At 42.2% G+C, this 20256-nt stretch overlaps 4 protein-coding genes across 6 annotated transcripts; 2 read left to right on the forward strand and 2 right to left on the reverse strand.

Moving 5' to 3' along the window:
- The first annotated feature begins 10 nt into the window (after positions 1 to 10).
- LOC108038196 (zinc finger protein weckle) lies at positions 11 to 1904 on the forward strand. The gene is made up of 4 exons (XM_044460235.1): positions 11 to 265; positions 325 to 1185; positions 1242 to 1588; positions 1746 to 1904. Exons 1-4 carry the CDS (start codon positions 140 to 142, stop codon positions 1783 to 1785), a joined length of 1374 nt encoding a protein of 457 aa, XP_044316170.1. The 5' UTR covers positions 11 to 139; the 3' UTR covers positions 1786 to 1904.
- A 93-nt stretch (positions 1905 to 1997) lies between these two features.
- Positions 1998 to 4246, reverse strand: LOC108038197 (leucine carboxyl methyltransferase 1). Of its 2 annotated transcripts, none has more exons than XM_017114944.2 (4): positions 3841 to 4246; positions 3267 to 3692; positions 2541 to 2845; positions 1998 to 2443 (listed from the first exon to the last, which is right to left on the reverse strand). In XM_017114944.2, the coding sequence occupies exons 1-4, from the start codon at positions 4090 to 4092 to the stop codon at positions 2407 to 2409; spliced, it is 1020 nt and encodes a 339-aa protein (XP_016970433.1). In that variant the 5' UTR covers positions 4093 to 4246; the 3' UTR covers positions 1998 to 2406. The 2 variants fall into 2 exon arrangements, with proteins under 2 accessions (XP_016970433.1, XP_016970432.1); XM_017114943.2 differs by having other exon boundaries at positions 2529 to 2845.
- Positions 4247 to 6153: 1907 nt separating this feature from the next.
- Positions 6154 to 16052, forward strand: LOC108037840 (acetylcholinesterase). 2 transcript variants are annotated; one of them, XM_044459396.1, is made up of 8 exons: positions 6154 to 6209; positions 9073 to 9245; positions 9304 to 9436; positions 10128 to 10556; positions 11033 to 12252; positions 13788 to 14099; positions 14162 to 14869; positions 15044 to 16052. In XM_044459396.1, the coding sequence occupies exons 2-7, from the start codon at positions 9079 to 9081 to the stop codon at positions 14775 to 14777; spliced, it is 2877 nt and encodes a 958-aa protein (XP_044315331.1). In that variant the 5' UTR covers positions 6154 to 6209; positions 9073 to 9078; the 3' UTR covers positions 14778 to 14869; positions 15044 to 16052. The 2 variants fall into 2 exon arrangements, with proteins under 2 accessions (XP_044315331.1, XP_044315332.1); XM_044459397.1 differs by lacking the exon at positions 6154 to 6209 and adding an exon at positions 6415 to 6534.
- Positions 16053 to 16268: 216 nt separating this feature from the next.
- LOC108037839 (exosome RNA helicase MTR4) lies at positions 16269 to 19859 on the reverse strand. The gene is made up of 2 exons (XM_017114496.2): positions 18691 to 19859; positions 16269 to 18636 (listed from the first exon to the last, which is right to left on the reverse strand). The coding sequence occupies exons 1-2, from the start codon at positions 19760 to 19762 to the stop codon at positions 16565 to 16567; spliced, it is 3144 nt and encodes a 1047-aa protein (XP_016969985.1). The 5' UTR covers positions 19763 to 19859; the 3' UTR covers positions 16269 to 16564.
- Between the last annotated feature and the right edge of the window lie 397 nt (positions 19860 to 20256).

Below are 20256 nucleotides of genomic sequence, written 5' to 3' on the forward strand. Positions count from 1 at the left end.
GAATGTCGAATGTGTCAGATTGAAAGGTCACTCTATCAATCAGCTGGGCCGTCGGCATTTTTAAAATAGCGTAGCATTTAATTTAGAATTCCTGTTGTGTATTGTTCTAAACCGATTAGCTTGCTCTTGAGGATTGACAATGGGCATGCCCACGACGGATTGGCTTTATTGGTGTCGCCTTTGCGCCCGCGACGATGCCGTTATCAAAGTGCGCCCGCGGGACGAAGATCTGGTGAGGATCATCAGCAAATGCTTCGATGTGGAGGTGGGTAATCCGATTCCCTGCTATCAGGACTTGTGATATTCAGTTTCCGCAAACCCTAGATGACCCTCGAGGAGCCGGAGCTTGGGAGCATGCTGTGCGAGGAGTGCTACACTGTGATTGGCCAACTACTCACCTTCTCGGAGAGCATTAGCAAGGTCCAGGCCATTTTCGAGATCCTGCGTCACTCCGAGCCGCAAGATACCCAGGATGTGGACGCCCTGCGGCGGGAGTATGACCTTCCGCCCACCTGCAAGCAGGAACTAGAATTTCTGGAGATAGATGAACTGGAGGACAAGTGTTCTTTGATCGAGGACCTGAATATGCTTGACCATTCCACTGCTCCTTCACCTGATTTCCAAACAAAGGTCAGTCCCAAACGATCGAGCTCCATAAAGCGGAAATTCCAGCTTGAAGAGCTATATGCATCGGACCATTCCACTGCTTCATCACCAGATGTCAAAACGAAACGCGGACGCAAGCGCACGAGATCCATTGAGTATGAGGTGGTTGTCCAGGCGGAAGATGAGGAGCTCGACCTAGCCGAAGACGACACCACGGCCCTGCAGCCTGAGAAAAGGAAGCGCGGACGGCCAAGGGGTCCAAGCAAGCCAAAGGACGATAGCCAGAGAAAATCTTCTTACCAACCGGAATCCAATGTTAAAACCAAGCCACACAAGCAGAGTTCTAGTGTCGACGACTTCACCTGCAAGGCATGCAACGAGTCCTTTATGTCCTTCATGGCGCTGCGCAGGCACAAGCATGACATGCACGGCGATCCCAAGCGATTCGTTTGCGACTGCTGCGGAAAAGGCTTGAAGACCTTCACTTCGCTGGTGGAGCACCAACTGGTCCACACGGATGAGAAGCCCTGTGTCTGTCCCGTATGCAATGCGGCTTTTAAGAACAAGGCCAGACTACGGGTGAGTGAAAGGAAATATGACAAACTAACTCCTGTAATTTGTATAACAATTTCCAGGTGCACAGCCAGACTCATGGAGAGCCAAAGTTTGAATGCGACATTTGCGGGAAGAAGCTGCAGACCCGAGCTATTCTCAATAAGCACAAGTATGTACACATCGAGGAGCGGCGCTTTAAGTGCGAGGTTTGCGGCAGCGGGTGCAAGAACTCCACGGCCTTGAAAATCCACCTTCTGGGACATACGGGTCTCAGGCCTTATGTGTGCAAGTACTGTGGAAAGGCGTTCGCCAGCAACACCAATTGCCGCTCGCACAAGTGGAAGAAGCATCCGGAACAAGCGGCCAAGGAGAATGAAAGCGAATCCTCGCGAGTTCCTGTTCCTACTTTGGAGGAACTACGCGCCATGTAAGTTATTATACCTGTTGATTTCATATGGTTTTTAGCAACTGTTTGGTTTCCAAGTAGACAATACGTTGTAGTAGTAAAAACCAAATTTATATTATTTACAAACATCTCAGATATTTCTATATTACTAAATATTTTCTTTAATTTTTTTCGCTAGAACCCGCGAGATGGCTAAAACCGCCAGCAAGGAATCATAAAGCATGCTCATTCAGATGATTTACACTATAAGTTACATTTTCCTTTTAAACTTTTAAATATACAAATATATGTTATATAAATATATAAATTTTGTAAAAATAAAAAACTACTTTATAAGTCGTGTTTTGGTATACATTCGTTATAGGTTTTAAAGTACATAGTTTAATCGCCCCTTTTTTTTTTCTTAATGTCCAATAAAAAACCCTTTTCATTTCAGTTTTCCAAATAGGTTTTGTTTTTATTAATTTCAAAATACATTTACACTTTAAACGCACACTAGAATTGGGGAATGAATGATCAATTATTTTTGCATCGATTTGGTGATAAATTAGTGAGCAAGTTCAAGAAAAAAAGTATTAAATAATAAAGAATGTAACAAGAGAATGTATAAGGAATATTAAAAAAAAATGTACAAATTAAGCAATGAGTGAGTGGGTCCGTGTGGGATTATTAATTAAATACGTTTTGATTTCGATGGTTTTGTATAATTATTTGTTATTTAATTTAACACGTTGAGAAGCAAAATCTTTTGGCATGGCCTTCCTCCCGAGCAGAACAGAGAGTCAATAAATAGTGCATCCATATTAGCTGTCTCTTTATCCTTTCCTCCCTCAAAGATCCTAGTCAATGTTTAGCGAGGACATTAGCTCCTCGACGCTGCATGGGAATAGAGAAAAAACAGGGATTTTTTATTAATCAGGGAATATCGGGAGACATCTGTCAGTTAGGCACGAATGTTTACACTGGCACGCACGTGATATCTATGTCCTGGAAGGTCACGCCCAGCCAGGCAACCACCAGGCAGTAGTGCTGGAACAGCTGCAGCAGCAGTTCGCCCTCGTCCAGCATCTCCAGTCGCTCGATGCGCTGCCTTTCCGCCGCCGAGATGCTCTCGTACACCTGCACCATGTCCCAGGCGCGTGCCCCTGTCCATCCGCTGTCCTTGAAGCGATTCCGTTGCGTCTCCAGCGACAGACAGGATTCCACCCCAGCCAGGCTGCAGCCGCGTCCGCGCAGGTTGTTGAGCATCACATCGCCAAAGCGGTCGTTCATATTCACCTGCAAAATATTAGGTTTTTTAATCTATTTTCAACATATAGCAAATATACAAAAATCTATATTTTCTTATCTATAAATTCCGATTTTTTTGTTTTTCATAATGAAAAGGTTTAAGTAAGGCTAACCTTTTGATTTAATTTAATTTAAAAGTTGATCTTTATTATATTCGGTCATATCAAAGATATCCAGCCAAATCCAATTTTAATTTTGAAATTCATCATATTTATAATTAAGCAAGTAATTTAAATAGGTATTTTACCTATATAAATATTTTGCAATATACCAAAGTATATATATTAATGGAATGTGAATTCATTTTAATAATTAAATAGGTGAAAGAGGTTTCTAAATACTTTGCGTAATTGTTTAAGTGTTCAATTTATTAGATAAGCGGACCCTAAAACAACCAAGGACTGCTAACCTGCTCGTAGTTGACGAAGACGGCGGCCTGGAACTTTTGCGCGATCCATTTCAGCAGATTGCGACAGTTCTGCGCCTCGATATAGACGAGCACGCACTCGGCGAGGAAGATGGTGGGCAGGGAGTAGTCGACTTCCGCCTGCTGCAGCTTGCTGTCCACCTCGTCGAGGTTGCGCAGGTCGACGCCCATTAGGTGATAGCTGGGCCCGTGCAGATCCGTGGGACTTAGCCGCACTTCGCCGTCCTCGTCGTGAATCCTGGCCAGCAGGGCCTTGTTCCGCTTAATTGTGTAGCACTTGCGGGCGGTCACAGTGGGGAAGTCCAGCTCGATGAAGTTCTTCACCTGGTGGGCGGTGTCCCTCAGCCGGAAGTAGAGTGTGTCGAAGCCGCAGCCCAAATTGATGATCTGGCAGTTGCCCGAGGTTTTCTGTGGGGGCGATGGTGATGAGGGGTAAAAGCGGTTAGGACAAGGTCATCCTGACCAGGACATGCGCATGGCGGGCCATGGCCTTGCAGGGCCATGCAACAGGATGACCTTGGCACGTGCCAGACAGTTGGGAGCCACCACCACTGACCTTCAGAAACTTCTCGACGCACATCTCCACGCCCTTGACCCGGGCGAAGTAGCCGCGGTTGATCTCCGGCGCCTTGCGCTCCTGGTTGCGCACAAAGTACCCGATGTAGTCGTCCTTCCAGTAGCCCAACCGGACCGCACACCGCTTGCAGTCGCTGGCATCGTCGTTGGTGGCTATCACCGCCTCATCGCACGGATGGAACTTGTGCGTCGAGCCGGCGGACGCGATTCCGCCCGGCGATGGCGGCTCCATGACTCTCCGGCGGATTTGCTCGGCTGTTTCCCGTTTGAGTTTTATTTACAATCGGTTCTTGCGGTGCAATGGAGCCCCAGAATCCCTCAATCCTTGACTTCCTCTGTTTTTCTTCTGGAGTTTTTTCTCGACCGAAAACAGCTGCAGGTGTCGATAGTCGATAACAGTGTGCAGTGTTGGCTAGCGCTTGAGGCGAATCTGATTGAAAGCGGACCGAATGCCCGGCGGTCGATGGATTGGCGCGTTCATTTGAATTTGGCATTTTGTAATGGTTATAATAGTTTGTTCTTTTATTTTGCTGTAATCAGGGGATAAGCCACTTAAACTTATGTTACTTTGAAATACATCAAAGAAAAATGTTGTAAACATTGTGAATTTACAGATTAAGAATAATCTTGAGAACAGATTGGTTTTTAAACAATTTTAATGTTTATAATTTTGTATTAAGTTTAGTATCATATTAACATATTAATTAAAAAGTTTAAGGTAAATGGAATACATGTTCTAGAATTAAAAATGATTTTTTAAATCTTTATAGAATTTTTTATTTTTATACATTAACGCTAGACGGACTTACTTTAACGAGTCATCGTAGGATTATTGATAAGAATCAACTTTGTTGGAAACGACACAAACTAATAAATTGAAGTTTTTATTTATTTATTATTTTTTATTTATATTATTTTAGTCTTAGTTTTAAAACAGCATTGAATGTCGTCAATACAAAAAGTGTATATACAAAGGTACTTCAAATAATTTACCTAAGAGGGTCATTTTTGGAAACCCAATATTATAAATTATTAAGAACAATTTGCTTTGTTTTTTGTCAGCCTGGAGTTTGTGGACCGAATATCCAAATTTAAATATATTTAATAAAATATAAATATAAAATATTTAATTAATAGATTTCGTAGCTGTTATCTTAAGCCTTTCTCGTAACCTTCTTGCTGCTTATTTGGTATCTTTCGCTCCTAAGTAGATAACTGCAGTTTTCTTTAGCCTAATTGGCTTAAGCACTTCATTAATAAAGAAAGGGTCAACATTGTAAACAAAGCGTGTCCATGTTCAAGTGCTTTAATTGCTTCCCGCATCTTTGACATCGGAAGCTCCGCTGACGATGTCTTGGGCTATAATTAAAATTAACATTACGCCCAACAACCCGCTCAATAAGTCGGGGTCAAAATGTGAACTGATCGCCAGTTGCCTTTGCTCCGCGGTGCGGGGCTCAACGCGTGAATCACGACCCATCCAGCCGTAGTCTGGCCTGCGTCCTATATAGTAGAATTCAATTAGAAATTATGCAAAATTGTATTCCGTTTTGTCATGCAAAGATAACTCATTACTACGTTATTCACAGCGGATGCCGATTTTCGGTTTTCTTTGAAAGACGAGATAAAAATTTATTGGGGAAATATGACAAATTCCCATCTTAATGATATATAATCAGATTAAGATTAAGTCAATTAGAAATTGATTAAACGTTTGTAATTAGATTCAAATTAGGCATAGTAGCTGCAATAACATTTAAATGATGTATTATTGGTACACTCATGAAATAAAAACATAAATTCTTTTCTTGTTTTAAGTAAAAGTATGCTTGAAAGGGATTTAAGTTAATAATGAAGTAATATAATAAAGTTTAGTAAATACATGTTTCTGTAATTTAACATTAGCTTTCTGATGATCAAAAGACACAAAAGCTTTTTATATAATATATCATTTTTAGATGACAAAATTTTCCTTATATTATAGTAATTAATATGTAGTTTTTAATAAAAAATAAATATTTTAAAATGTGGTTCTTAAAACAAACTGAAACTGTGTTAAATTCTACATAATGATATGTAAAGTAATGTTCTTTTTCGAGCCCCTCGGCGAAGGCGCTGGTTGATCTTTTGCCCTCGCTTCACCCCTGTCGGCCCGCCCCCACCCAAGCACCCACGCCAAGTAACGCTCCCGCTCAGCTGACTGTCTCCTGCTCTGCCTCTCTCCCTCTCTCCATCTCTCACTCTCTCCGTTGGCCAAGCTCGAGTTTGGTTACTGCATCAGTTCGGTTTCAGCGTTCGCGAGCGTCGGTTGTTCTTGGTCGTCGCGCTGCTGCATTCACTTTTGCACAGGTGAGAGTGAGTGGGAGAGTAAGAGGGAGAGGGGAATTGGAGCTGGAGAGCGTTTAAAGCTGCGCGCGCCCAATACATCGAGAGAGTCGTTTGGGCCAGGTGTATCTGTGTGAACTGTTGTTGGTAACAGCCGGCACCTGGGTGTGAGTGTTAACTGAGTGGCGTGCTGTAGTGTGCGTGAGACTTACCTGGTTTACCTGAGTCTGTGACTCAAAAACGGTCATTTCAGTTGCGTTACGTTTTTTTCTCGTTTTCAGTCGGTTTTTGGTTAGTGCTGAATGTTTTATTTTGTTACCTTTTCGGGGCGTTGGCCAAGAAAGTTATTGTGAGTGAAAAAAACTGTATTGAAATGAAAGAAAATGCGAATGGTAATGATTGGAAAATCGCGATTAGATAGTGAAATGGTGGCTAGAAGCCGCAACAAGTTGCCACGGAAACGTCATCAATTGGAGCATAACTGTAAAAACAATGAGATTAAAACACACAGAAAGAAATTTGTTCTACCAACTTCCGTGTTTAAAACAACAAGAGTGAAATGATTAAAAACATTATGAAGAAAGCAAAAAAAAATTTGTTGATATTGCTTATTTATTTCTTAATAATGTTTGGCGTTAACAATATCCACAAAATCAAAAAAGAATTCACGCTATATTATTGAATCTTAAAAAACACACTCGAATGTACCTGTTGCAGCCACAGAATTTAAGATATTCAAATATTATTTACTAAATTAATACTAAATATTACGAACAAATGAAAAATGTGGTTCTGAATTGATTTTTATTTTTGTAAGCCATTTAAAGAGATTTTAAACTGGCCTCTGAAGATCCAAAATAGATTGACTTTTTTTCTGTGCAGCAGTAGCAACAACACCTGTGTGGTGTAGGCCAACACACAGATACACACAATCATAGAGATACGCACACACATACAGGCGCACCTGCGCTTCACTTTCAGCGTTATCGTTGCGTTTTATTGTTTGCTTTGGTGATTGCGAAAAAAGCAAAACTTCTACAAGTGATTCATCAACAAACCAATAACAACAAAATGCTAACAAAATTTCGAAACGAAACTTGATATAAAAATTCCCAGCCATTCCCTGTCTTGTTAAATAAACCATAGCTTGGCATATTTTTTGTGCTGGCGTTTGCACTTCCGTAATTTTAATAGGAACCCTTCGAGGGTTGAGAAATCGAATAGCCCGGGTAACTTGAGGCCCTAACAAGCAGGTTAATGCACCCGTATTTATGTGAGTCCTTGTGCCACTTTCAATACAGCCACAGTCAAATCTATAGCATCAACGAGACCTTGATCTTAGGTTTACATGTAAATGGGATAGACGATAATAATATTTTCGTAATGAACTATTTTTTTCGTAACACTATTATAAATACTCTTTCAAGGTTTGAATAGATATATTTAACAGATTACGAAATTTTTTTGGTTTTTCTAAGAGAGTAAAAACTAATACTAATCTGTCTATAATGCTCATAAAAACAACAAACTCCGATCTATTTAAAGTAACAGAAAATATAAAATGAGTATTTTTGGGAGTGCAGAGAACATCTCGAATATTTTGATCTATTATTTTGACCGAAACTGTAAACCTGAATGCATATATGCACCAGGGTAACGACAATAATGTTGCATCGATACGACTGAGTTGCCAAACAAATGCCAAGAGCGAAATTCAAATCAAACCGTCTTTGGAATAGCCAGGTGCCTTTGTTTCTCACTTTACCTTTCATTGCATTTTCACACGTATTTAAGGGGATGCAAGTGGCCGGAAATACCTGTCAAATGAATATTATTAAGTTAATTTTCACCTATTACTTATCGCTTTTTATCAGTAGGGTTTCTATGACTAGAATATACACACAAATATGTATACAATTGCCAATTTTAAATCTACCTTTTCATAGTTCTCCGCCCTTTTTCAAGCAATATTATTTGGATTATTTGTTAATAAACGATTTAAATAATTCATAATTTATAATTTTTCAACAAGAGTCACTAACTTCTTATAAAAAATGGAAAACATGTAACAACCGATACCCAATTTTAGTTTTTTAATAACGTATTTTTATATCTATTAAAAAAATAAAATCAATTAGTTACAAATTTTATTACATTTTACTTGCTAGTTTGTTGGCTTACACAACCTGCAACATACCTTTTCCCCAGTTTAAACCAATTTAAACCGATGACCTTTCTTCATTATCGGTGCAATTAACCCATTGACGCCGATCTCGGCACACCAGACAAAGCACGTAACCGTCAGAGTAAGGGGTCTCTCCATTCGAGCAACTCCCCGTCACATTGCCTTCACTTTGGAGTCACACTTTATGCTGTAACTTATTTTTAGCGCATTTTTTCGAGTCAGTTTTCAAACGGGTTTGTCGGTCTCTCGGCATCTTCTAATGCCAAATTGAGCCAACAACGTAATGGAAAACCAGTTTGGTCACTCTTACTCGAAGCTTGGATCGAAATTTGTTTTTATTCTGTTTGTTTATACTTTTATGGAGTTGGGGTTTTGTTTTTTTGGGCGATCATAAATGTGAGTGCTCCCAAATATATTTTTCTGATATCTCAAAATTGTGTTGAGAAATAACAGATTTCAAGTGTGCATTTCTTTTTATTTTTTTTATCGGGCTTAAGTAACTTTTTCCTAAAAGCCTGATAAAAAGAACAGTTTTTTGGAAGTTGTGGCAAATTTCAAATTATTAAAGTGCTAAAGTTGTTGCTTTCATAATTGTTTGTCAGACAATCCATTTGGGAAAACATGTTATTTGAATCTTATCTTATTTAAAATCACATTTATTTTGTAACTTTAAAAACTATTTAATCTGTATTTTTTTTCCAGATCACCATGATGCACAAATTAAAATATCGCGATAAATTAAAATGGTTTCTAGCCCTTCCCCTGCTGATTTGCACCTGTTTTACACAAACGCAGGCACAGACAAGAGATCCACGGTTTTATTCGCGACCAGGCGTTGACTATCATTGGCCAAATCCAGGCGATCCAGATTACAGGTGATTCATAATTTCAGTTTGACTTATAAACTTTTCCACTTACGTTTTGGACTTATAGAACTTACACGTTCAACGATCGCCGATATGGTCATTATCAGCCAAATGGTTTTGGGGCCAACTATCCCGGCAGAAATGCCCCGGGACAATATCCACAGGGAATGCCAAACGAAGATCGATTTCGTTTCGATCCGGTAAGCAATTTTATAAATATTTAAATTTAATTATTATAAAACATTAATTATTTTATGAGAAAACATATTTTTATAAAATTTGCTTAATAATAATAATAACAATACATTTTAAAGAACAAATTTTTGTCATTGATATTGAACAATAAAGAAACCTATATTATTTGAATATCTAAAAGGATTCAAAATAGTATGAATAATAACTCAATAAAATGTTAAATTTTGTAAAATGATATTATTTTGGTTCTTTCCACTTAGACTTCATTTTATCAATTTGAAACTTACTTACTGGTCAAACAATAGCTAACAAAATTATATTTCTATGAATAACTAGATATCAAACATCCCATCAAACTTTGTAAAATAATCTAAATTCGTTTTCTTCGCACTCAACCCGCGATTAATCAATTAAATTCTGTGACACAAAAAACTGACCCCTATACCAAAGAACCGAACCGCGACGATCCATAAATGAACAATGCCGAGTCATTGAAAGAGGGAGTTCGTCCGATCAGCAGATCGTTCCAATATCAAAGCAATAATCTTAATTAAGTTCTCATGTCAGCGAGTGGAGCCAAAGGCGACTTAATCAATTACACATGTCGCCCATTCACTGATCGACTCAGAGTCTCTATTTGTTCATCCATGAGAAAGGGGCTAATGATGGTCTTAATTTCGTTTACCCCAATCTCAGAACGATCCCAATGCACGGACTCAGTTCCCGGGAGTTTTGGCCGGATGGCGAGAGGATTTGCAGGGCAAACAGCGTCGGGATTCGTTGACCCTGGAGCGGGATGTGTTCGTAACCACAAACTATGGCCAGGTGCAGGGCTTCAAGGTGTACATGTACGACAATCCCGATCCCAAGTCCTTCTATCGCCCCTATCATTCCACGGTGGATCGCGTGATGGGCGAGTGCTCGGTCTTCCTGGGAATCCCCTACGCCCTGCCGCCCACCTTCGAGGGCAGATTCAAGCCACCCCGGATGCATCGCGGATGGCAGCTGCTCCAGGCCGTCGATTTTGGACCCGCCTGTCCTCAGCCCGTCCGCTATACGGGAGCCACCAAGGGAGTCATGGACATGGACGAGGACTGCCTCTACTTGAACGTCTACTCACCCAAGGTAAGTTAAACTATTAAAGAATAATATATTTTTTTAATAATTATACATTATGGTCCTTACTTAAGGATAGCTTCGGGAGATCAGCTTGTTTTTATTCAATCTTTAGTTAAAAGTGATTTTTTAAATTAAATAGATACACCCTAATTCCGTTTAGCTGAGCTGAAAATTAGGGGGAATTTGTAAAATCATTTGTAAAATGCAAACATCAGACGTTTTATCTTTAAATACCAGACCTAAAATAAATGGTGCCAAAAAAACAAGGTTTTTTTCTAGAACAAATATTTTTTTAAACTAGATATATAATCCTTTTTGCAGCTAAAAGATTTTTGTTAATCAAAGAATTTACTAGTGGTAATTGCTTATTGTTTATCTGTTTTTTCTTTCACCAAAAGGAAGTTTTTATTTTTGTCTGTAATATTTCTGTTATTCAATTTAAACTAATTAATTAATAAATTGTAACTTCTTTAACATTAAAGACTGGCGCTGGCGTGGCTCAGAAATACCCGGTGATGGTGTACATCCATGGTGGAGAGTTCATTCGCGGAGCGTCCAACTTGTTCCAGGGTCATGTGCTGGCCTCCTTTTACGACGTGGTTGTGGTGACCCTAAACTACCGCCTTGGTGCCCTGGGATTCCTCTCGACGGGCGATGAGAACTCGCCAGGGAACTATGGAATCCTGGATCAGGCGATGGCGTTGCGTTGGGTCTACGACAACATTGAGTTCTTCAACGGCAACAGGGACTCCATAACGCTATTTGGCCCGGGAGCGGGAGGTGCCTCCGCCGGACTTCTTATGGTGGCGCCACAGACCCGGAATATCGTGAAGCGGGTGATCGCCCAGTCGGGATCGGCTCTGGCGGATTGGGCCCTGATCCAGGACAAATACCGTGCCCAAAACACAAGTCGCGTGCTTGGCCAAATGCTGGGCTGCTCGATCGAGTCGTCGTGGAAACTGGTCAACTGCCTGCGCACTGGACGCAGTTTCTATGAGCTGGGCAACGCGGAGTTTGCCCCCCAGGTGGGCAGTTTCCCCTGGGGTCCGGTGTTGGATCACAACTTCACGCTGCCCGGCGACGATTGGTATGAGGGCTGGCGGGAGAAGGACTGGCGTTTCCTCACCCAAACCCCGGAGACGCTCATCCGGGCAGGGAAGTTCAACCGGAATATCCAGTATATGACGGGTGTGACCACGCAGGAGGCGGCCTTTTTTGTGGCCCAAAATGAATCCCTAAGTCCGTATTACGAGCTGGATGGACGCTTCTTCGATCAGAAGATTCGCGAGCACGTTTTCCGGTACAACTACACCCTTAATCCGAATGGAGTTTATGAGGCCATCAAGTACATGTACACTTTCTGGCCAGATCCGAATAATAATACGATAATCCGGGACCAGTACATCAATATGCTTAGTGATCTGTACTATCGGGCACCAGTGGACCAGATGGTCAAGCTAATGCTCGAGCAGAAGGTTCCGGTTTACGTGTACGTGCTGAACACCACCGTGGAGGCACTGAATCTGCCGCAGTGGAGGAAGTATCCCCATGACACCGAGCGATACTTCCTCACCGGAGCCCCCTTCCTCGACACCGAGTTCTTCCCCAAGAAGGAGCACCTGCAGCGGAACATGTGGACCGATAACGATCGCAACATGAGCCACTTCTTCATGCAGACCTACTCGAACTTTGCCAGATACGGGTGAGTCCTTAAACTATTTATATATTTAAATTACAGAAAATTCCTGTTTTCACTTTCGGTTTAAAAATAAATGAAGAATTTCCTAAACAAACTTTACCAAATTAAAGCCGATTCCAAATTGGCATACCTCTAAAGACTTGTGGTTTCATTCTCTAAAAATCTGCATTCAAAATTTTTAATTTAACGTTCATCAAATTTTTGACCCATTTTCATGTTACTTTTTTCTAATTTTCCGATGTCTTGCAAAATAGTGACTCAAAATTGTACTTCTAGAGTCCATAACTTTACCAAATTTAAGCCGATTCCAAAGTGGCATACCTCTAAAGACTTGTGATTCGATTCTCTAAAAATCTGCATTCAAAATTTTCAATTTAACGTTGATCAAATTTTTGACCCATTTTCATGTTAGTTTTTTCTAATTTTCCGATGTCTCGTAAAAGAGTGACTCAAAATTGGACTTCTAGAGTCCATAACTTTACCAAATTTAATCCGATTCCAAAGTGGCATACCTCTTAAGACTTGTGATTCGATTCTCTTAAAATCTGCATTCAAAATTTTCAATTTAACGTTGATCAAATTTTTGACCCATTTTCATGTTAGTTTTTTCTAATTTTCCGATGTCTTGTAAAAGAGTGACTCAAAATTGGACTTCTAGAGTCCATAACTTTATCAAATTTAAGCCGATTCCAAAGTGGCATACCTCTAAAGACTTGTGATTCGATTCTCTAAAAATCTGCATTCAAAATTTTCAATTTAACGTTGATCAAATTTTTGACCCATTTTCATGTTAGTTTTTTCTAATTTTCCGATGTCTTGTAAAAGAGTGACTCAAAATTGGACTTCTAGAGTCCATAACTTTATCAAATTTAAGCCGATTTCAAATTGGCATACCTCTAAAGACTTGTGGTTTCATTCTCTAAAAATCTGCATTTAAAATTTTCAATTTAACGTTGATCAAATTTTTGACCCATTTTCATGTTAGTTTTTTCTAATTTTCCGATGTCTCGTAAAAGAGTGACTCAAAATTGGACTTCTAGAGTCCATAACTTTACCAAATTTAAGCCGATTCCAAAGTGGCATACCTCTAAAGACTTGTGGTTTCATTCTCTAAAAATCTGCATTTAAAATTTTCAATTTAACGTTGATCAAATTTTTGACCCATTTTCATGTTACTTATTTCTAATTTTCCGATGTCTTGCAAGATAGTGAATCAAAGTTGGACTTCTAGAGTCCATAACTTTACCAAATTAAGCCGATAATGCAGCGCAAAATCGACATAGCTTCATTGTTTTTAGTAATATAGCATAATTTTGTAATAGCTGCAAGAGTTTTAAATAATAACAATATTAAACTTCAATAGTATAAAAAAACCTTATATTTTCTTTATGAACAACAATATGGCCTTTAATTTTTGTAATTTAATTAAAAATGCAATTTAGTATTGCTTATCTTAATGAAAATTAAATATAATTTCGTCAAGTCACTCGTTTTCTCGAAGTAAATCCATAAACTAAACTCATCCTTGTAAATTCCAGCAATCCGACGCCCCAACAGGTGCTGGGCATGCACTACCAGCGAGCCTACCAGGGCGAGATCCGCTATCTGAACATCAACACCACGTTCAACTCCTCCATCCTGCTCAACTACCGGCAGACGGAGTGCGCCTTCTGGACGCAGTATCTGCCCACGGTGATCGGGGTGCTGGTGCCCACATATCCACCTACCACGGAGTATTGGTGGGAGCCCAAGGAACCGCTACAGATCGCCTTCTGGAGCATGTCGGTGACCTGCTTCTTCCTCATTGTCCTGGTGGTCATCTGCTGCATCATGTGGCGCAATGCCAAGCGGTACGTTTGGGATATGCTAAAATATATGGATAAGCCCTATAAATACCTTTTGTAATTCACAGCCAATCGGATCGCTTCTACGACGAGGATGTCTTCATCAATGGTGAGGGCTTGGAGCCAGAACCGGATACTCGGGGCGTGGACAATGCCCATATGGTGACCAACCATCATGCGCAGCGCTCTCGGGACAACATCTACGAGTACCGGGATTCACCCTCTTCCAAAACGCTGGCCAGCAAGGCGCACACGGACAACACGTCGCTGCGATCCCCCAGTTCGCTGGCCATGACCCAGAAATCCAGCAGCCAGGCCTCTCTCAAGTCAGGGATCTCTTTGAAGGAGACCAATGGCCACCTGGTCAAGGCCAGTGAACGGGCGGCTACGCCACGGTCCCAACCAAATGGAAATGGAAATGGATCACCGGCCAAAGTGGCCGCTCCCGTGGAAGAGAAGCGTCTGCTGCAGCCGATCTCCAGCACGCCGGTGACGCAATTGCAGGCGGAGCCAGCTAAAAGGGTTCCAACCGCCGCCAGTGTCTCGGGGAGCAGTCGGAGCACCACGCCAGTGCCCTCCGCGCGCAGCACCACCCACACCACCACGGCCACACTGAGTTCGCAGCCAGCGGCACAGCCCAGACGAACCCACCTGGTGGAGGGAGTGCCTCAGACATCCGTCTAAGTAACCGCTCTCTAAGCGCGGGATGCGCTTAGGGAGTCAGCCAAATCGTCCAATCCCAGAGCCTGTCGATGATCCAAGAAGGGAAAGTGAAGGTAGGTCCACGGTTTTCCCCTTTGAGGATTACTTTTACATAGGAGAAAAGACTATAAATTTCAAACTTGTTTCAAACCTTATTCATTTTTTTAAGTTATCATATACTTTATTAATGCCTTTTTGAAGTAATTATTATTTTTACCTTATTCAAAATATTTTCTTTTACATTACAGTTTTTCCTGGAACTTCAATTAATTTTAGCTAGTTATTTTCCGAAACATTTAAGTTTAATTTTGTATTTATAATACGTATTTAAACAGATCTTTGAGATCTCAGTTTTGAGTTGTAGCTTAGGACAAACCTATATTCGTAAAATGTTATTTTAAGTTTCTTTGTTTGTAAGTTTGATAACCCAACGAATACAAATCCATATCAATGACATTCCACAGCCTTATAATCGGCCTTTAATTGTACATGTACAAATATTAAAAAATATATGTATATTATAATTATTTTAGTATAGGATAATTGTTCTGCAAAAACTGTCACTTTAAAGAGACTAGCTAGATTAAATTGCAATGAAAAAAAATTGTATAATTTAAAGCAATATTATCTTTTCAGCAAATAATATTGTTTTAAACAAAACAGCCGTGCTTATATATTTTTTAATTTTATCCTCAGATAGTGACAGTTATATCGAATGAAACTGTAAAGAAAGTATACATAGATATTAAGATAAATGTTATGATCAAAAATAAATTAACATTAAAAGAAAAAAATATAAATTAAATTATTTAAATTGTTTATTTAATAACAAAGTTTTACATAACATTGTCGCGTCCCTTACCATAAGATTATTATGTAAATCGTTAGAGTTAGCCACTCCCACACATCATCAAGAGCAATACCTACAGTGCCTTCATTTCTTGTAATTGTCTTCGATGGAACCATCCGAATCCATGTACCCACTAAGAGTGCCTTTTATATAAATATATCTACATTTAGTTATATATTTTGTATATGTTTTATGTGTCGCATATAAGCCAACCATGACCATACAAATTCAGTGTGAACCGTCCAATATCTTTATGTTTTCATAAGTATCGTGTACATTTTTATTTTTTGTATATATCTTCATTTGTTACATGATTGAAAGCATAATGTATTAACACTTTATATGTTTTATATGTTATTTTAATTTAGTTTAATGTATCTGTCCCGAAATAAAATATTATTAATGTACTTTATGTTGTTTTTTGATGTGTTTTAAAGTACATCTGCTTTTTATCAGTCTAGAGAATGGTTTTTTAGCATCTTTGCAATTGTCTTGTGTAATACTAAAAACAATTTGAACAATCCCAATTTTACCAGATTGAAAGGAATTGTAATTATTTGAAATCCAAGGCGAACCAAAATACAAATTAATACAATAAAAATAAAACAAATGAACATCATAAATTATTTTGTGTGAGTGTGGTTTGTCTCAGGGTCTCATTACTTTTATTTTTTTTGGTTGTCATATAAACATTGAAAATATACAAAGGAAATCGACTTCATTAAAAATAATGAATTTAAGGTTAAATTCAAGTTTTGTATTTCTTAAGATACACTGAACCCTTTCGGTTTCTAGAAATATTACCTTTTCCAATAACCAAGCTATAATGAAACTTGATAGATTTTGGAAAAATCGTTTTCGACTCTAGCAATAAAATTGGAACTGAAAACAATGCCTTATAGTAGCTTTTCCTAAAGTCTTACAAATATAACGAGGCGGCAAAGACAATGTCACGCTTGAGCAGCCGAATGCCCTCGGAGAACTTGTTTTCCAGATCCGTGTTGCCGATGGTCTTGGAGGCCTGGCACATCTGGCGCAGCAACTCCTCCAGGCGGCGCATGCACCGGATGATGGAGCCCTCGAATATGTCGGTCATCTTGCAGACGGCCAGGAAACTGGAGCCCTTGCACCAGGCCAGCACCACGTCCATGAGGAAGGGCTTGAACTTGTCCACATACGAATCGGCGTCCAGATCTAGCTTGCACTCCGTCGACACCTTAGCAATACGCCTCGCCAAATCCTGCATGGAGCGCAGTGGTCCCGATAGCTCCGTGGCGCTTTTCGGCGACTCGGTGGACTTTTCGTCGCACACGAAGCAGGAGAGCAGGGCGACTGCTTGTGGGGCAGTGAGGTCGTTGAACACCCCGTTGAAAATCATCTCGGTCATCAGCAGTTCATCCGCCGAGCTCAGTTCGCAGGCCACGCGACCCTTGAACTCGATGACGTCGCCCGGCTTGCAGTAGCCCATCCGGCGGAGCACACGCTTGCGGTGCTTCAGCTCCTCCATCTGCAGCAAACTTCGCGCAGCCTTCAGCTCGGCCTTAAGGTCTTGCAGCTCCGACTGCAGCTGCACCTTGTCCTGGTAGCGTCGGTGGATGCGCTCTAGCTCCGGAGATTTGTGCAAAGGATGCTCCTCCAGTCGCTTCTCGAACTGGGCAATGGTGTCGACTATGTTGCGGAATTCCTTCTCCTTGATGTTCATGTCATCGATGGGATTGAGGACCGGTGGCCCCAGGGGGAATCGTTTCTTGGCCTCCTGGATGGTCTTAAGCACGGCCCGCCGATTGTCGGCACTGCGCAGATCGTTGGGAAAGTACACCCGGATGGAGCTGATCTGGGTGATGAGCGTGTGGGCCACGGGGACGACCTCCATGCATCCCCGCTCGTTCGGGCGGCAGGGCTCCGTGTCGCCGGACTTGGCCGCCGCTTCGCTGACATGCAGCAACACATCGATGGTGACACTGGGCTCGCACTTAATCGGATTCTTGCGGCTCTGGTCCTGCTTCTTAAAGTTCAGCACGATGCCCCAGTCGTACTCCTGCGAGCCGGCGGCCACCTTGACCAATCTGCCCGGCTGCAGGAAGGGCAGTAGGTATTGCGGCCTTGTTAGCCACTGCCGAAAATTCTTGCCATGTTGATCCAGCTCGGAGCGTATGTGGTGGTAGGAGGCGATGTTGTGCTCGTCTTTGATGCTCAGCTTGTTCAGCTCTAGCGTTTTCTGCTCCACCTGATCGTGCAGACCGGGCAGAGATGCCTGGTTTTGGAACTGATAGAAACTGCGCTCTAACATGTACTCCGGATTGATCTCCTCCACGCGCAGCAGGTTCAGCACCATGTTGTAGGTGAGATGGAAGGCCGAGTTAATGGGATCCGCCTTGCCCTGCACAATGTCGCGGCCGACGGCCGGTGAAACCTTCTCGTCAATCATCAGGATGACAATGCCCTTGTCATCCAATCCTCGACGGCCGGCACGACCCGCCATTTGGATGTACTCGCCGGAGCTGATCCACCGGAAGTCTTTGCCGTCGAACTTTCGCGGAGCCGTAAACAGGACCGTCCTGGCCGGCATGTTCAAGCCCATGGCAAAGGTTTCGGTGGCGAAAAGAGCCTTGATCAGTCCCTCGCCGAAAAGAATCTCAATGGTCTCCTTGAGGATGGGCAGCAGACCGCCATGATGGATGCCAATTCCGCGGCGCAGCAACGGCAGCACGTTCTCCACCTGCGGCAGACGGCGATCCTCCTCCGAGAGCACGTCCATGGCATTGTTGAACACCTCGTCCACCAGCTTCTTTTCATCTGGTGTGTTAAAGTCCAGCTTGGCCATCTGCATGGCGTACACCTCGCAGTCCTTTTTGCTGAACGAGAATATGATGACCGGTGCAAAGTTGCGCTCCATGATCATCTTGACGATCTTAAAGATGTTCGTCTGACCGGCATTGGTGCCCTTGATACCGCCATTGCGTCCCTTTTGATCGCCCTTGCCGGCCTCACCTGGAGAATATTTAAGTTAAGAAAAGGATTTTTAAAAGATTATAATCTATTTACCCGCACTGGCCAGCACTGCCATGGCGGTGGTGAAGTTCTCCTCCTTGAACTGCCCCTTCTCGTCGACGATCAGATGGATGCCATCGCCTCCTGCTGGGAAGATGTAGTGCTGTAGCGGCGTGGGCCGGTAGTCGGTGTAGACCACGTGACACGGCTGCTTGTGCAGGTGGCAAACCCACTCGGCGAACTGCCGGGCATTGGGAATGGTGGCCGAGAGGAAGACGTAGCGCACGTTGTCCGGCAGCAGGATAAGCGTCTCCTCCCAGACGACGCCGCGCTCCTTGTCGCGCATGTAGTGGATCTCGTCGAAGACCACCCAGCCCACCTCGCGCATGATCTCACTGCCGCGATACAGCATGTTCCGCAGAATTTCCGTGGTCATGATCAAGCAGGACGCGGAGGGATTGATGGTCACATCGCCCGTGACCAAGCCCACGTCCTTGAACTCGTCGGTAAACTCGCGGAACTTCTGGTTGGACAGCGCCTTGATGGGAGTGGTGTATATGACGCGCTGTTTGGCGGCCAGCGACTTGGCAATGGCGTACTCCGCCACCACGGTCTTGCCCGCCGACGTGTGGGCCGAGACGAGGACACTCTGGCTGTTGTCGATGCACAGGATCGCCTGGCGCTGGAAGGGATCGAGCACGAAGGGGTATTCCTTGGCGGGCACGCCGCTGAATGGCTGCAGCGGTATGTACTCCTGGTCGGGATGGGCGGCCACCTCGTGGGTGCATGATTTGGGTGCATCCAGCAGGTGGGTCACAATACGAGTGCGCAGCGCCTCCAAGGCGGCGGAATCATCCACATCGAGTGTGCGGGTGGGTTCCTCGTCCTCATCTTCCTCCTCCACCAAATCCACCGACTCCTCCTGCTTCAGGCGCTTGGTGGGCTCCTCCTGAACCTCCGGTTCCACTTCCTTAGAGGATTTCGCTGGAACCTTATTCTGCGCCTGCCGTTTGGTTCCCTTTTTGGAGCCTCCGCTTCCCGAAGGCTCCTCATCCAGACTGATCACCGGTGGGGGCACCTCCGGCGGCACTTCATCAAAGCAGTCAAACAGTTCGTCTATATCCATGCTTTAATCCGCGTTTATTGACTATTTTTTTTATAAACTATTTCAACACGCCGCAAAACATGTGAAGCACCGATAACACTATGGCAATCGTTATCGTTATTGATTCCGCAAAACTTTTCAGTGCTGAATATCTAACTGTTTTTACCGAAAATCCAGCTATTTATTAAAGAGAAGTGTTTTAGGTTCCATTTACACCAAAGGAAAATCTAATTTTCTTAGATAGTTGCGAATATGGTAAAGTATTTTGTTAACCTTATATATTTTTTATATTCAACTAAACAAACTTACAAAACGCTTTAAACTCTTTTGGGCCAATTTCCCGTGTTCACAAACAAGGGTTAACGGGCCCAAGATAAGTTATTTATAATTTCCTTAAAGCTTTAATAGGTTGTATGTGTTTAAATGTTTCCATTAACTATTTTTTTTAACGAACACGTTTTTGAAATAGTTGATTCCGAAATGGTTCCGGTTCACAGCCGGAACCAGAATATAGT

Source organism: Drosophila rhopaloa, unplaced genomic scaffold (genome assembly GCF_018152115.1).
Source record: "Drosophila rhopaloa isolate 14029-0021.01 unplaced genomic scaffold, ASM1815211v1 contig_2, whole genome shotgun sequence".
Taxonomy (NCBI): domain Eukaryota; kingdom Metazoa; phylum Arthropoda; class Insecta; order Diptera; family Drosophilidae; genus Drosophila; species Drosophila rhopaloa.

Excerpts from the sequence above, each read along its gene's own strand:
- LOC108038196 (XM_044460235.1), top strand. The coding sequence starts at position 140 with ATGGGCATGCCCACGACGGATTGGCTTTATTGGTGTCGCCTTTGCGCC. Across the intron at positions 1,186-1,241 it reads AGAACAAGGCCAGACTACGG|GTGCACAGCCAGACTCATGG; the intron begins GTGAGTGAAAGG and ends AACAATTTCCAG. Across the intron at positions 1,589-1,745 it reads TTGGAGGAACTACGCGCCAT|AACCCGCGAGATGGCTAAAA; the intron begins GTAAGTTATTAT and ends TTTTTTCGCTAG.
- LOC108038197 (XM_017114943.2), bottom strand. The coding sequence starts at position 4,092 with ATGGAGCCGCCATCGCCGGGCGGAATCGCGTCCGCCGGCTCGACGCAC. Across the intron at positions 3,693-3,840 it reads GCGTCGAGAAGTTTCTGAAG|AAAACCTCGGGCAACTGCCA; the intron begins GTCAGTGGTGGT and ends TCGCCCCCACAG. Across the intron at positions 2,444-2,528 it reads GATATCACGTGCGTGCCAGT|CGTCGAGGAGCTAATGTCCT; the intron begins GTAAACATTCGT and ends ATTCCCATGCAG.
- LOC108037840 (XM_044459396.1), top strand. The coding sequence starts at position 9,079 with ATGATGCACAAATTAAAATATCGCGATAAATTAAAATGGTTTCTAGCC. Across the intron at positions 12,253-13,787 it reads TCGAACTTTGCCAGATACGG|CAATCCGACGCCCCAACAGG; the intron begins GTGAGTCCTTAA and ends TGTAAATTCCAG. Across the intron at positions 14,100-14,161 it reads ATGTGGCGCAATGCCAAGCG|CCAATCGGATCGCTTCTACG; the intron begins GTACGTTTGGGA and ends TGTAATTCACAG.
- LOC108037839 (XM_017114496.2), bottom strand. The coding sequence starts at position 19,762 with ATGGATATAGACGAACTGTTTGACTGCTTTGATGAAGTGCCGCCGGAG. Across the intron at positions 18,637-18,690 it reads GGCAGTGCTGGCCAGTGCGG|GTGAGGCCGGCAAGGGCGAT; the intron begins GTAAATAGATTA and ends AATATTCTCCAG.